The 16,893-nt window shown below is 30.3% G+C and overlaps 1 protein-coding gene across 1 annotated transcript; it reads left to right on the top strand.

Moving 5' to 3' along the window:
- Nucleotides 1-2,991: 2,991 nt before the first annotated feature.
- On the top strand, nucleotides 2,992-10,308 carry LOC145592669 (jasmonate-induced oxygenase 2-like). Its single transcript, XM_081649177.1, has 3 exons — nucleotides 2,992-3,579; nucleotides 5,589-5,919; nucleotides 9,671-10,308. Exons 1-3 carry the CDS (start codon nucleotides 3,083-3,085, stop codon nucleotides 9,917-9,919), a joined length of 1,077 nt encoding a protein of 358 aa, XP_081505303.1. The 5' UTR covers nucleotides 2,992-3,082; the 3' UTR covers nucleotides 9,920-10,308.
- Nucleotides 10,309-16,893: the final 6,585 nt, after the last annotated feature.

Here is a 16,893-nt window from a genome sequence, read left to right on the forward strand (position 1 = left end):
TCTGCCTGTTGCCGTTTTCTTAGTTAAATATCTGAACTTCCGTGATCGGCATGAATTTCGGCTACTACTATTTAACTGTTTTTATACCTTTTTATTTAATATTTCGGCTGCCGGTTTTCATATATTTAATACACTTAAATACGTAGTATTGATGGTTTTGTAAGAGTTACCCTAGCCAGCAAATTTAAGTAATTATGTCACGATCGTATTAGATACTCTCTTTGTTTCCTTACTTAAGTTAGTTTCCTTTAGAATTGTCAATTCGAATTAGAATAAATTAGTACATTTTTAAAAGTAGTATCTAATTATCTTTAATTGATGCTTAAATATATGTGTATTTAAAATTATGCAAAATAAAAACATGAACAAATAAAGGAATAGGAGTTTTGAATTTTGATTGTTGCATGTGAGGGATAACTCAAGTTGTTAAAGCTCCCCTCCTGATTCCAGAATATCTTAAGATTGATTCTCATCCCGTCTTTTGTAACTCATAAAAAAAATGTTTGAGGATGAATTCAACTAAGCTGTTAGTTGTTAAAGACTTTTAAAAATCCGATTCAACAAAAAATTTAAATCGATAGTTAAAACTTAAAATCCATGATTAATTTATATATACTATATCACGTCCATTGCCCATTATATGAAAATTCGTAGGATTTGAAATGTGAATGCAACATTAAGAAATTTTTAATTTTAAAATTAAATTCAAATATATTACTGTAAAAGTTAATTAAAGAACGAACATGTTTGAATAATCATGGAACGAGAAAAGCAAATATTCATAGAATGGGAAGACCGGCATACTCATACACATGTTTATTTTGTATGTTTTTTAGTATATAAAATTGATTAATGGAAGATATCAAATGGTTCACGACTTCATTTGGCTGAAAGTGAAATGATCTCCACTTGAGCTTCTTTGAATCTTCACCAAATAAAGAAATAAATAATTCCATTTCAGCATACATAAGTGTAGTTTCGAACCAATCATGTATTGCCATTTTGGAATTAATCCTAAGTTTTTTATTCGACGGGCATTAATCCTAGCTTAACAATTACATCATCTTGAAATTTCTTTACACGAATATTCTTGAATTTCACTCAGTTTATCTTTCTTATTTTGGCGTTTGTGGATGTAGAGGCCGTGAGTTGTTTACAGGTTATCATTAAAATAATTTGTTTATCCATGTTTCTCTTACAAGTATAAAGAATAATTAAAGAGGATGGGAAGCTAATAAGTTGTGCATGGGCCGAGCCGACAAGAAAATGGCCCGAGCCCAGTACAAGCTTGATATTAGAGGAAGACATTCATTAGGTTGGCACAAGGGCTGATTAGGCACGGCACGAAAATAATTCTGACATGACTTGACATGAGGCCAACATGTCACTAGAGACACACTAAGCTAGTGCGTGGGTCATGGATTGTACATGAACGTCATTTTCAAAGGTTGGCACGAACACAACGAGTCAGCCCGCATATCGACTTACTTTTCTTAAAAAAAAAAAAAACTATTTCACCAAATATATAAAAATAACCGAGGAGCCCCGCTTGCATGTCATGTGAGTCAAATAGTTATACACTCCGATTTAGAATGATTGGTACGAGCCCATCACGATACGACTTTTCTTGATTCGTTTGGGTACGACCTGCTTGAGCACAAGGCACATCAGCACAATATTTGGACCTACACCAACCAGCCAGTGCCCTCCTTTACACGATATAACATGAGAGATACAATGGTGGCTCATAGACTGTGCATGAAAATCAATTTGAAAATTTGGCATTAGCCAAACAGTATAGTTTGTGTCTTCTGTGTCTAAGACCTATTTCTTACTAGGGTATGAGCCTAAACGGCCAAACCCATCCGTGTCCAACTAGGGTATGATTTATACGTAGATTTAAAAGGACAAGCGCAAACACATATATAGTTGCAATATAATGTTTGGAAAATTGCACGATTCATGTTTCCCATTTGACCACCTTATTTTAATTAAATGTTGGGCAAAATAAGTCATGTAGAATCTTATTACAATTAAATTCGTTTCGATTATATTTTCACAATATCAAACTTTTATATATTTTTCACTTGCTTATAATTAGAGATATAAGAATGAAATTATGTATTGACAAACGTGAAACTCTAAACATTGCAACTAAAAAAAATGGTGAAAGTATAATTCATGCATAAAGAGAGTGAGTATTGTATATATGGACGGGGGGTTCACAAAGGAGTGAAGAAAGTTAGTAAATAATATCAGTGGAGAAGGAGATAGACAATACAAAGTAAAATACAGAAAATAATTCTATATATGGAAGGGATAAGCTAAGTATATTTATTAAGTGATGCTGTTATTCAAATATACATTATATATATATATATATATATACACACATTTGACAAAACGTAACTTTGACCATTAATATCTTTAATTGTGTATTAATAAAAATTATAACAAAATTATATTATGAAAAAAAACATTGTGATGAATCTAATAATATATTATATAATAACATTAATTTATTTTATAATAGCAAAAAAATATAGTCAACCGTGAGCTATGACATATAAATAGTGTAAGTATTCAACAAAAACCGAAGGAGCAACACGAAGAGAAACAAAAGCTTAGCCAAGTAGCCAATGCATGATCGAGTGTGGTAGCTTAAGTAGGCTCTCTTTATCTCCAATGTCGGCCTGTCATGGTCAAGTAAAGACACTCCCACAAGGCCACAAGCACATCCATCCTAACCCAAACCCAAATGTCCCTTTCTTAGTTAGTAGGCAGTACTACCTTTTATCACACTACTCTCACTAACTCGCACGTTTTATATTATTTTTTACCCTATTTATCCACGTTCCTCTTTCCTTTCTATCACCTCATCATTTCTTTCCTCTCTTTCTTTAACTCCCTCTTCCCCCTTTGACTCTCTCCCCCCCCCCCCCCCCCCCCTCCTACAACACCACTATAAATTCCAAACTAATTCCTTCTCTTTTTTCCATCATCATCTTAAACAAATTTACCAAGCAACAGATTTAGTACTTTTACAAAGAAAATATATACATATATATATATATTTAAGATCATGAGTTGTGTTCAGGATTGGCCTGAGCCAATAATCCGAGTCCAATCCCTATCAGATAGCGGATTGGACCGGATACCGGACCGCTACGTCAAACCAGAGATGGAGCGGCCGGTAGTGGAACCCATGGTTATGGACGGGTTGGACATCCCCTTAATAGACCTTTCAGGCCTCTTCTCTAGTGACCCAGATAAAATCCGGGTCACCAGAGAAAAAGTAGGCGAGGCCTGTAGGGTCTGGGGATTCTTCCAAGCCGTTAACCACGGGGTCCCCCCTGATCTTATGGATCAGGCGCGGCAAACTTGGCGCGAGTTCTTTTACCAACCCATGGAAGAGAAACAAAAGTATGCCAACGACCCTAAAACTTATGAAGGGTATGGAAGTAGACTTGGGGTTGAGAAAGGCGCTGTTCTTGATTGGAGTGATTATTACTTCCTTCATTATCTTCCTTCTAACTTGAAGGATCACTGCAAATGGCCTGCTCAACCTCCTCATCACAGGTACCATTAATATTTCACTTTTTTTTTTTTTAATATCAAAATCAACTCATTAGTTTAATTAGCAAGGACATGACAAATAATTGTTTTTAAGACTTTTATCATTGATAGTACCATATATAAGTTTTAATAGAAAGATAATATAATAATTTTAAAAAATGTGAAAAATCTCCATATTGGAAGATAATGGGGTTCATTCTTGTCCTTGATATTATACCATTTTTTTTTTTTTTAATTATGAGGCACATAGTTATTGACTTATTGTCCAATAAAGAATCATAGAATTTATCTTTAAAAGTTGCTACCAGATTTTTGGGATCAGATCAAGTAGGGACGAAGTTTATAAAGAGTAGTATTTATAAAAGAACAAACACGTTTTTAAAATATTGTTCTAACTAGAATTTATTCAAAAAGGTATTACCTAAAACTTGAGATAAAAGTAGGGACGAAGTTTATACAAGGTGACTCTATACAGTGGTATCTAGTGGAGACGGGACACACGTACATATGAAAAAGCAAGGTAGGATTTACCTGTGAAAAGTGTTAAGGACTACGTAATATTCGAGTTCATAGTAGTGCCGAAGCTTAATAAAAGATGGTTCTTACAAAATTGATTTCAAAGCATTGACAAAGTCAAATCATACATTTAAGAGGAGCCGAAGGTTTCTCAAGAGATAGAGCGAAGAAAGAGGATCTCAATTGTCTTAAAAAAAAATTAAATAAAATCTCATGATTAAATTGTTTTTAACGAAGTCTTGCTTACATTTTCAAACTTGTTTACATTTCTATAATACTCCTCTCATTAAGTTGCTAATTTCTATATTAGTAAACAATCTTAGCTTAGCTTGCTAATTTAGTAAATAACTTCTAAAATGATTTACGTAATAAAAAAAGGCAGCAAATTTAAAGGTATCCCCTTAATTATTTTTATTTATTAAGTCACATGGGTAAGATTGAATTTCCCTTTTCCACAATTTTTTAGTTGGCAGGTGTTCATTGTTGTTTAATTCAATTAACTTGTTCCCCTTTTCGTGACACTATCGCTAACTCGAGTTTGATTATATAATGTATCAAATAGAGTTTTTCAAAGCAAAAGAATAATTAAAATAATTCCCAAAAAAAGAAAAAGAGGGAAAAGTTTGTTCGGTCAAACATTGTCCAATTGCTATAACACTATAATATTGTTTTTAGTTTGAGATAAATATCATTTCATGATAATTTGCATTCAACATGATTTTAATATATTAGTCATGCAATTGTCTTACAGTCAAAGATCAAATTCAAATTTAATGACATTGCAAAGTATTCTTGATGAAATATATATAACAAATAATTTATTTTAGTAAATTATATAATAAATTACCGTTTATAATATTTATAAGATAACTTTGTGTCTACAGTGTACAGTTACGTGCCTGCAATGCTTATAATAATGTCTATATTCATATTGATCACGACGTGTTAATATAATGAAAGAATTTGTGGATAATATAACACAATAATTTTAAGGATCAAAAAGATGTTAACGTGCTAACTTTTTTCTTCTTGATTTAACATGAATTTTGGTCCATAATATTCCACCATATATAAAGATCATCTTTCATTATAATGGATACTCGTGGTGCTAAAATAATACTTCTATGTACTTGGTTTACCATCAACTATGAACCACGCTATCCAATTTCTTTATCCTTAATTAAGGGCCACCCTTTGTGCTTTCTGAATTGTCATCCAACGTTAGACAATCATATGCTATGAATCCTATGATCTTTAGTAAGTAAGCATCAAAAGTTCTAAGATTTTGTTAATCATTAAATTAGTGTTTTGTTACCTTTTTATGAATTTTGCATGTACGAGCCTAGATCCCTTAATTATCTTTGAAATCAAGTTTATTAATTTTTACCCTTAATTACATGCTAATATAATCCTTTATTTGTACGTGTGTAACTTATTAATGCTATTCGATCATATGACCATATGACTAATATTTTAATATAATCCGTAAAATGCAGGGATGTGGTCGAAGAATACTTAGGTGAAGTGGTGAAATTAGGTCAAAGATTAATGAAAGTTTTTTCGACTAATCTTGGATTAGAGGAGAATTATCTTCAAAATGCATTTGGAGGGGAGGAAAATGGAGCTTGCTTAAGGGTGAATTTTTACCCAAAATGCCCACAACCTGACTTGACCCTTGGACTGTCCTCTCATTCGGATCCGGGTGGGTTAACCATTTTGCTGCCAGATCACGATGTACCGGGTCTTCAAGTCCGTAGAGATGACAAATGGATAACCGTTAAACCCGCTCAACATGCTTTCATCATCAACGTTGGTGACCAAATTCAGGTACGTAATTCTCTATAATAGTAATGTGCTACAATATCTAAGGCATGACTTTGGAAGACATTTTTTTATTTTTTTTTATTTTTGTCAACTTTTATAAAATAATACTATAATAAATTAAGCATGTTATATAGTACACATATAAGATTAGTCAATCATTTGAGTTCAAACATTTTTTTTATGGTTGAAAAGACGGTAATCTTTGATTTAATTACTATATAATCATTTCACTAACATGATTGATAAATTTTTTAACGCAAATTTATTCATGACTGAAAGCGTGGATTATGGTAGTAGTTATATTGCAACACTTTTTTAACTAATCTGTTTTGACTTGACAAAATATGATATATGCATAAATAATATTATTAGAATGCCCCCTTAAATTTACTTGTTAGCTTAGTCAAATCACATTTGTAAAACGTGTTACTTGGTGTTTACTTTTTCATATATTTGTGTACTCTTAAATGTTACTCCATAGTAAATTGTTATACTTATTCATACTCTATGACATAATATGCATTTAAATTAAAATGTTCATTCATTTCATATTAATTCTCGTTTATATTATATTTATTCTAAGCAAACAACAAGTAGGGTGTGTCTACATGCGAGGAATGTTTTAGGAAGTGGGGTGGAGGGGAGAATATTACAAAAAGTAAGATAGAGATAAACACACTAAAGAGAAGACCATAATGAACAAAAAACGGGTTAAAAAGGGACAATTGTCTTTTAAGATTATCATAAAATCTTGATTTTTTTTAAATTTTTTTTTGAGCTAGGGATTCTAAGGTATTGTCATAAAATCTCACAAGACCAACCTTGTTGAACCAATTTAAATTGCTTGTTATAATTAATAATTTACACATATCAAAACTTACTTTAGCTTCTTTTTTTGACTGAATGACATCTCACGATTTTATTTTATTTTACTTATCAATATGGATTTTAATAGTAAAAAAAATAATTTGTATAGATCAAAACTGATTTTTTATTATACAAAATAGCAAAAAAAGAAAAAAAATAAAATAGCCTTAATTAAGTTAGTAGACTAAGAAAACTATTTTTTAATTAGTTGCTTAACAACCTAATCGGCTAATAAATTTGCTATCAAATCCACTGAGGAGGGCTTGCCGCTTGCCAATCACCACTAAGAAATGCAATGTGGAGGTTTTCTAGTGGACTATATGATGCCCTCAATCTTTAATTTTTTATATATATTAACTTTTACAAAATATCAATAGAGTTCATCCTATTGGTCGATAACACCTCTAGATATAATCATATAAAGATAACTTGATTAATTGTTAACGCACTTTTTCGGTTTAGTAATGTGGAATCTAACTAGACAAAACAAACATTGTCTTATAAAATTGGAATGTGGAATCTAAGTAGTAGACATGAATGCTATATACTTTATTTTATTCTAATTTAATTTCATAGTTGAATACAGAATGTTTTTCCTATATATCATTGGTTGGGACAATATGTTAATTTTTTTTTTTTTTTTTTTTTTTTTTTTTTTTTTTTTTTTTTTTTGAGAAGGTAAGAAGAAATAAACTTTAGAAAGCCCTCCTCACGAGGGGAATTCCTAATGTAATTACCAGGAACAATATGTCAATATATGTGTTAGTGTTTCATTATTCCGTCATGAATACATCTTTTGCTATAATTAGAATCAATATTACTAAAATAATAGGGAAAAACAGAGCATCATGCAAAAAATAACTATAGGTGGTATGATGAATGAGGGGATGAAAAAGATACCATCATGTGAAATGACTGTATTATCCTACGATATAATTTCACAATTTTGTCCTGTCAAAAAAAAAAAAAAAAAAAAAAAAAAAAAAAAACTTCACAATTTTGTAACACTATATAATTATCATTTTCATTTTGATAATTTTATAAGATATAAATTATAGACATTTATAGTACAATAATTTATCTCCTTATGAATTGCGACAAATTTTATATGTCGCGTGTCAATACTTAGATCAATCATTTAAAAATATATATTCTATATATGTTGGTATTGTTATATTTAGAATCAACCACCTGTCCTGCACTATAAACCCTTATCTATATGAATTAATGGATAAGAAATGTACAAATTAACGATATTTTCGATTGCAATCACATCTTATAAATTGAACATGAAGTACTTTATAGATTAACGAACCTCATTTTTGTCGTTTTTAAAGCAAGAAAGGTTATTAGTCAAGTGATTTATTTTTATAAATATTTTGTAATATACATCACCTACTCAATGAAAAAGACTTAATTTGTCATCTTTAAAATGTACTAAGCATTTTGTTTAGGGTCCATCATGGTTCGGGTTGGCCCTATCTTTGTTGTCTTTATTTAGGTTGGTAAAACTATTAAATATCAAAAATGAAAATATGAACGTAATAAATTGTTTTTAGTAAAAAATCTTTAAAAAGACCAACACATCAATTTATTCTTTTTTGGTGCAAATAAATCAGGTTGCTTATTCCATATAATTACGTGATGGATTAGATCATCATACATCTAATATGAAATGATTGATAATAATTTTCCCAGTGGTTGTATAAAATTATTAATTCCTTATTCTTAATAACATGGTCACCAAAATTCTGTCAATAATGGAGCTGGGGAAGTAGTTAAGTAGTTTTATATAGTTTGAGGTGCTAAGCTAGACAAGCTAGTTGACTAGAAACTAATTAATTTATTAGATTTTTTTTGTAAAACAATTATATGATAAACCATTTCTAGATATTAGAATTTTTTTTCACCTAACGAAAATACATTTTTTGGTCCAATCAAGTCTAATAAGTTATTTATGTCAAAACAACGCACCATTAGTATAATAGGAAGTACTCTGATATTAGGATTTGCTCAATAAAGTCACCATTTGGTGTAATGTACAATCACTTTTGCTGGCCAATTCCTCTGCTGAACCCCAATCTCCATCCCATGTGCAAGATTTCATAACTCGTATATGGACCAAATATATTTTGAAAGATTTATGATATGATATCATATAAATATATATGGAGTATGTTAACTCATTCGAATTTCGGAGTATTTGACATCAAAATTAATAAAACGTGCATAAAAAAATTTTAAAAAAAAAGAGCAACTTGAACCATATTTATTTGATAAATAGCAACTTGAAGTTGAACAACTTGTTCCATTGTTTGTTAACCATGCAATTGAAAGTAGAAATTTTTTATTCACCCCTTTCTATTTTTAGTTGCATACTTGCACTAGTTGGCATTCTTATCTTTCTTTATTTAAATAATGTCATTTTACGTGGAATTTGTACCCCCTCACATGGTTGATGGCACACCATTTTCACCCTTCAAATTAGTGTTCATACTATTTGAAAAACTATGGGTAGAATTTTCCATTTAAATTTTTTTTAGTAGTTTTAATGCCATAATTTTTCAAATACGAAAATTATGGATCTTCTCTAAATAACAAAAAGGGCTCTATCTATATGCATCAATGTAAATGCTATTGAGGCATTAAAAAGACGTAAATACTACAAAGTAACAATTAGGTAAAGGTGGTTCCTCTGTAATTTGTAAACCTCTAATTTTATTTCCATTGATTCAAATATTAAAGTCTTACTTTTATTAGATTTAATTGAATATTGTATAATTTTCATATGCATACTAGGTACATTATGAGTTAATTCATTGTTCGTTGAATGGTATTTTTAAATTTATGGTCATTAATTAACAATTTGCTTGATTAATTAATGTAGGTGCTAAGCAATGCTATATACAAAAGCGTAGAGCATAGGGTAATTGTAAACCCTAATATAGAGAGAATTTCGTTGGCATTCTTCTACAATCCAAGGGGTGAATTGTTAATTGAACCAGCAAAGGAACTTGTTAGTTCTGAGAATCCAGCATTGTATCCATCTATGACGTTTAATGAATATCGTCTCTACATAAGGTTAAAGGGTCCTCGTGGAAAATCTCAAGTGGAATCATTGAAATCTCCTAGATAAAATTAATAAAAATAAAAAAAAAATCATCAAATATATACTTCTTATAAGTTATTATCTAAGCATGAGTTAGTTTATTGTATATGTATGTATTTGCCTTTTGTGGCTATCAAATGTAATTTCATGGAAATAAATCAAGTTAGTCGTCAACTCTACTTTTCTCTTTTCTTGTTTCTTCTGTTAGAAATTATAGATACCAACGAGGCTAAATATAGTGGTTCCGTGAAAATATAGACTTATTTCAATCTTTCATGGTATTATAATTATCGAATAAGTGTACTCAATTTTATATCGGTATGTAACGAAGACCTTGATGGAGTAGACTACTTACGAGTCAATCAACTTAGCTCGTATACGTGCACAAGCTACACCCTTAATGAAAGTTTGATCTACAAAGCTAAATTAACTTAACCTGTGAAAAGTATCGTTTTAGTAGGATCCTTCATTTTATTACCAAAAAAAAAAAAAAAGGAGGAGAACAAGGACTTAATATGACAACTTAAAAGAAAATAAAGTCAATTTGAATGTATGTACCGTAGTAATGGTACAACCACACAATATATAAAGAAATGTTGTCACTCCCTTTACCTTGTAAATAAATACTAGCCTTCTGGCCCAAGCAATGCACGAGTTATTTATAGAAAATTATATTGAGAGACAAGTGAGGAAATATCAATAAGTCATTATTGGGTAGGGGTATAATATGTAATTGGAAACATGATTAAAGAAAATTTTGGAACTTTAATTGAAAAAGTGGCGAATAGAAGGTGTTTGGGGGTGGGGGCGAAAATTAAAGAGAAAAGAGAAAAAGGATTGAATTGAAGAGGGGAGATGATGGTGATGAAGGATTGAAGTGTGCATGGAAGATGAAGCATAGGTTTAATGAAAGAATTAAAGAGAGGTAGTGTAATAAAAAATAATAATGTAAGAAGACATGTGGTACTTTAGTTAGAGAAGAAGATAGTGAAGTGTAATAAGATGGGTACATGTGTCTTTTTTAGTTAGAGTTTCCAATTTCTAAATACTAAAGATATATATATTATTACAGAGTACTATTAATTTTATTAGTAGACCATCTCAACCAAAAGATTAATCTCGATCTTCTGCTTGAGGTCTAAGATTATGTTTTATACTTTATCACGTCCCCTCATACAAGAGCTTATTGGGCTTAAAGTGTGGATGCAACACAGACTCTCCTCATACACAGTGTTTGAAATTCCACTTAAAGGCGAGGATGGATAATTCGAACTCGTGACCTCTATCTATGTCACGTTGGCTCTGATATCATGTTAGTGACGTGGACCATCTCAACCAAAAGTTTAAGCTTCTGGTTGAAACCCAGGATTGTTTTATACACTATCAACTTTTAGTTGAGGTCTAGAATTATGTTTGATACTTTATTAATATTGATAAAATAAATTGTCCTAACCTTTTTTAAATGTATTTTTTCTTCTCGAAAAAATTACAACTTCTAAGGATTGATAGATCAACCATCGTTCCACTTAATCTTAATGATCAAATTAATTGCACATTCGGTGGGATGTCACTTAATTGCACTAATTAATCACAAGCTTTAACTTGATTATTACTAATTGACATATTGGTGTTACATACTTGTATATAGCACTCTTGTTATGATTTGAACCTGGTCAAATACTGAATTAAACCTGTAATTCACTAATTTGCAATTCTTATTCACATGGCCTGTCTCATTCATTGGCTTTAACTTTTAGTACTCTGCATCAAGAAATGATCTTTAGTGGTTGTTAGTCTAGCTTGTTACATATCAATTTCAATACCACTTTACATTTAAATGACAAATATCGCGATTGCAACAGGATTGGAAATGGCTTGCAAAGGATTGGAGAAATGCATCTATCTTATGGTCCAAATTATTGGGTTGGTGTCGGATCGCACGCACATTTTATTCCACAGTAGTATGATATTGTCATATTGGAATTAGCTTATATGATTTTGTTTTTTTTAGCATCTTTTTAAAAAGTCTCATATTAATGATGTGTGCTTTCACTAGGGTTTTTTCAGTTCACCTTATTTTCACTTATTTTAGGTTTAATAAGTTTACATAAGTTGATTAAGTTCGGTTAAGTTTAGATAAGTTCGGTTTAGGAAAAAAGTGCGGATAAGGGTTGTTTAAGTTCAAATTACAACGAAAATAAGTTAAGATAACTTCAGATAACTTAAGTTAAGTTTTTTTTTTTTTTTGACAAAACTTAAGTTAAGTTTAAATAAATTCAGATAAGTGAAAATCAGGTAAATAAAACACACCCTTAGGGCCTGTTCTCTTACGTTGAAATTCAGTTCAGTTCAGTTCAGTTCAGCTGAGTTCAGTTCAGTTCAGTTCAGCTCAATTCAGTTCAGCTCAGTTCAGTTCAGTTCAGTTCAGCTCCTAATTTCCTTCTCTTATAAAATATTCATTTCAGTTCAATTCAGTTCAGTTCAGCTGAGTTCAGTCAATGAGAACAGGCCCTTATAAAGGAATTTACCCCTTCCTTATGTATTCCATACAGGACTTGGGATGAATAACACCAACACAGAGGAATAATCAAGTAGGAGTAGTTTTTTTGGGTATCTTGATTGGCGGTCATCAAAAGCAATGATCAGCCTTATTGAGGCGATTGTGTTTATCTAGTTTTACTTTTTTTTTTTTTTTTTTTTTCTGAGGACAGTCTAGTTTTACTTGAATTATATGTATATGGTACAATATACTACCTTCGAATTTTTTTAATTATAACTTTAGAATATTTTATATCTCACAAATAACACCCCAAAGTTGCAACTAATAAAAATCGAAGGTAGTAATTAAGGTTACTTTTTCTGATTATGTGCTTGTAAAGTTGTAACTTAATTCTGTAATTTGTATTTTGTTGTACCTAACAAACTTGTTGTAACTTAATTCTGTAATTTGTTTTTTGTCGTACTTAACAAACTACAACCAAATGTACAATGAATATAATTTCATAAATACACCAAATCTTAGTGATGCGCATCTTGCAAAAAGTTTTCTAGGACGATCTAAATGAAATGGAAATGAGAAATACTCGTAATGAAGTGTTAGTTGAAGACAAGTAGCTAAAAACAAATGTTCTCCAAGTTTTTGTTTCTCAGCCGAAAATGTGTGTACTACAACAGTTGTGGTGCAAATGCGGCGCATGCAAATCGGGAAATTATGTAATGCAAGTCGGCAGAAAATAAAAGTCAACATTTTAATTTAAATGAAAATGAGTATTGTACTCCGTATATGTAGTATTACAAATACTATATTACGGTAAAATAATGTAATCTATACACCAAGTATGCTTGGTTTAATGGTAATGTTTGCATTTTACAGTCATGAGGTTGTGATATTAAACCCTATTAAAGGCAATTTGGGGCGGGGATTTCCTTACTCATCTGCTCCATTTCTAAAGTATCTAGTCCGCTAACTCAAATCGAGAGGACTTGTGAGAGGTTCCGGTCCGATAAGACCCTTCTCCTTACCAACCAAAAAAATGTAATTTGTACTCCATGTTTAGTTCTTCAGTAGTCAGTACTCCGTAGTAGTTATTTACTTTCCTTCTGTTAAGATCATCCCATTTCATTCATATACGAGTAAATGCTTAATTATCCCCTTTCTTCAACGCTTAAGGCCCAATGAAATGTTGAAACTTGAAAGCCTCTTTTTATATGCTTTGATACATGGTACAACAAGCCAAGGATCTAGAAATAAGAGTGGTAGTGTGGTACTGTATGCATTCCCTCTGATCCTGAATACTCACAAAAATTAATTTTTTTTTTTTAAAAAAAAAAAACCTATTCACAGTTCACCCATTAACTTTGATCCATGTTTATTTATTGCTTGGTAAGGAGAAAGGTCCTAGTAAATCGAAACCTCTAACAAGTTCTTCTGATTTGGGTTAATGGGCTAGACACTTTGAAAGGGGGATGGAGGGTAAGGGAATCCCCAATTCCCCACCCTAAATGCCTCTAGTATCCCACAACCTCATGGTTGATCCATATTTATTACAAATTTATAATTCTAACATATATATATACACTAGTATAAAATTTAAATTTCATAGTGTAGTACTAAGAAGTATGTTGTTAGATTAATCCCATGTCTCAATGTATTTTTCATTGTTATTTTCTATAAATTTTACTAAGCATTACATTATTGTATACTTCGTTTATATTTAATTATTTATGGTTAAACCTATGTATTGACAACTGAGTTTTTTTTTTTTTTTTTTTTGAGGAATATTGACAAGTGAGTTAGTTAAACTCTTTAAACTCCAAACATATACACTACCGTACCATTAATTAGTATCATTAATATTTGCAACAAAAAAAATTAGTATCATTAATAATTTACCAATGTACAACAATTATGCGTTAAATAATGTAATTAATTTACAAATATGTACTGCAATATTTTATTTTATTTTTTTTCATTTTAATAATAAGGGATATATTAAAATTTAAGGGATGACTCAAGTGGTTAGAGCTCATCTCCCGGTTCCAAGTGATCATGTGATCGATTCTCATCACACGCCCTTGTGACTCTCTAAACACCAAAAAATAAGGATATATTATTAATTGGCTAAGGGTCTCTACTAATATTTATTAAAATACAAAGTATAAGTTCAAATAAGAATTAATAAGCTTTAATTAATTTTAAATACATAATACTTTATATGATTACTCCCTATAAAATTTCTCACTTTCAGCAATGTCTAATACTGTGAGTATATTAACATTAATTTCAACATTTTATTTTTATTTTTCATTTTTTCTTTTAAGAACGCATACATTTCACTTTATCGGTGCTAATTAATACTACCTCCGTTTTTTTTAGTTAACACCTTTCTATTATCACGCTTGCCAACGCATGTTTTTAACGCTTAATATCTCTAATTATCAACATTGTAAAATTATTAAAAGTGGATATTAATACAATATATATCGAGAAAATTCAAACAATATTTCACATGACTATATTTTATCATATATATTAATCACAAAAGCAAATCAAAATGTAGTTTGTGAATAGTATAAAAGTCAAACAGTATCAACTAAAAAAACAGAGGTAGTATTATGCAATATCTTTTATAGTCAATATCACTACAACCCATAACTTAATAAAAATGAAAGTTGAAACATACTCGTACTTAGCATTACAATATAGAATAATTTCATTTGATTGGGTGGTTGTATGACTTAAGGTCTGTTCTGATTGAACTGAACTGAATATTATATGAGAGAAGAGAATTAAGAACAGAACTGAACTGATATTAAGCTGAAGAGAACAGACCCTTAGATATAGTACCAACAAATTTATTACTAGTAATTGAGATTCACACAAGTTAACAGGTTAAATAATTTCAGTTACGTTCGTCTTTATTAAGCACAAAAAATGTGTTTCAATAGCACAACACAAAAGCATGTTGCCAAATATATCTATATAATGAGTATCAATTATCCAAATCATGGAATTGTCATAAGCAAGTACGTCAAAAACAAGAAGAATTGGAGTGTTCAAGCCTTATATTAGTGCTCCTGTTGGACTGTCCTTCCATTTCAATTCAATTCAATCATGAACCTCACATTTTCGACCAAGAGACGATAAAGCTGCGGACTTTTTCAAATCAAGAAAGATAGCAAGTATTGTTATGTCTACATCAACTCGTGTTCGCAAATAACTTATATACAAAGTATTAGCTTTTAATTTGTTCGTAAGCTATCTAAATTTGCTTACAATATACGAAGTATGTTTTTTTGCTAAAAGTACCATTAATCAGTTTTTGAAAGCTATTATTATTTGCTAGAGTTGATATACAATTTGAGTGATGAATAGCTCATATTCACCTCTTTTTTTTTTTTTTTTTTTTGTCGATTTTGGCTTGCATGGCGTACAATGCTCATGAATTTGTGTATTATTATGAAGTACATTACATGACAATTAAAACGAATTGAGCGCAATTTTTATACTCCATAGTACTCTAGAAGTATATATATAATACTAACTCCGAATTGAGTCCGTGTTATTCATCATCGTGTAGTATTGAATTTATATATTCATAGTTTTTTTTTTTTTTTTTTTTTTTTTTTTTTTTTTTTTTTTTTTTAGAGAAGATATTCATAGCTAATTACACTAGAGCATGTAAATTTGCAGAGGTTGCCTAAACCATGATGTAGCCACTTAATTCAGTTAATGCAACTAATGATGAGAATGATGATGCTCCATGATATTTTTCCACTTGAAATAAGGAACATTTGAGAATTTTCTCAATGCACAAATAAGTCAAATCTAGATTTATGGGTCCATAACTCTTAACATGTCATTTGACAAAGTTTTTCTTGGAGACTTGAATTCTTTCACGAGGGAATAGATTTAATTATCCAGTTGTTGTTTTAGATTTTTGCTCTCCAAATACATGCAAATATGCAACAGACAAATTAAAGTAGAAACTATAAATCAAAAGTGGAAAAGAGTATGTCATGATAAGAACAACTTCACTTGTCTTTTGAGTTCAAGCTAATCACTTTCTCACATCTGTACATTTCAGAAACTTAAACAGTGTACACGTATATTGTTATATTTAGTGCTTTGTGGTTGTATCTAAAAAGACTAGCATAGAATTTAGAATTGATTAGCCCTTTGATTTTATCTCTATGTTACTAGAGTTGGCATATACGAGTATATTTAAACATTTGTGTGGATTGAACTTCAACATAAATATTAATTTAGACATTATTTGAGAAAATAAATATGTAGTATATACTTCCTCTGTTTTTATTTAGTTGACACCTTTCTCTTCTCACGCTTGTCAACATACTATTTTGATAATTAATAACTCTAATTCTCAACATTGTAAAATTATAAAAAGTGGATATTAATAAAATATACATTGAGACGATTTAAACAAGATCCCACTTGACTATGTTTTGTCGTAGCTATAAATCACAGATGCTAGTTAAAG

Source organism: Chenopodium album, chromosome 18 (assembly GCF_948465745.1).
Source record: "Chenopodium album chromosome 18, dcCheAlbu1.1, whole genome shotgun sequence".
Classification (NCBI taxonomy): domain Eukaryota; kingdom Viridiplantae; phylum Streptophyta; class Magnoliopsida; order Caryophyllales; family Amaranthaceae; genus Chenopodium; species Chenopodium album.

Excerpts from the sequence above, each read along its gene's own strand:
- LOC145592669 (XM_081649177.1), top strand. The coding sequence starts at position 3,083 with ATGAGTTGTGTTCAGGATTGGCCTGAGCCAATAATCCGAGTCCAATCC. Across the intron at positions 3,580-5,588 it reads GCTCAACCTCCTCATCACAG|GGATGTGGTCGAAGAATACT; the intron begins GTACCATTAATA and ends CGTAAAATGCAG. Across the intron at positions 5,920-9,670 it reads ACGTTGGTGACCAAATTCAG|GTGCTAAGCAATGCTATATA; the intron begins GTACGTAATTCT and ends TAATTAATGTAG.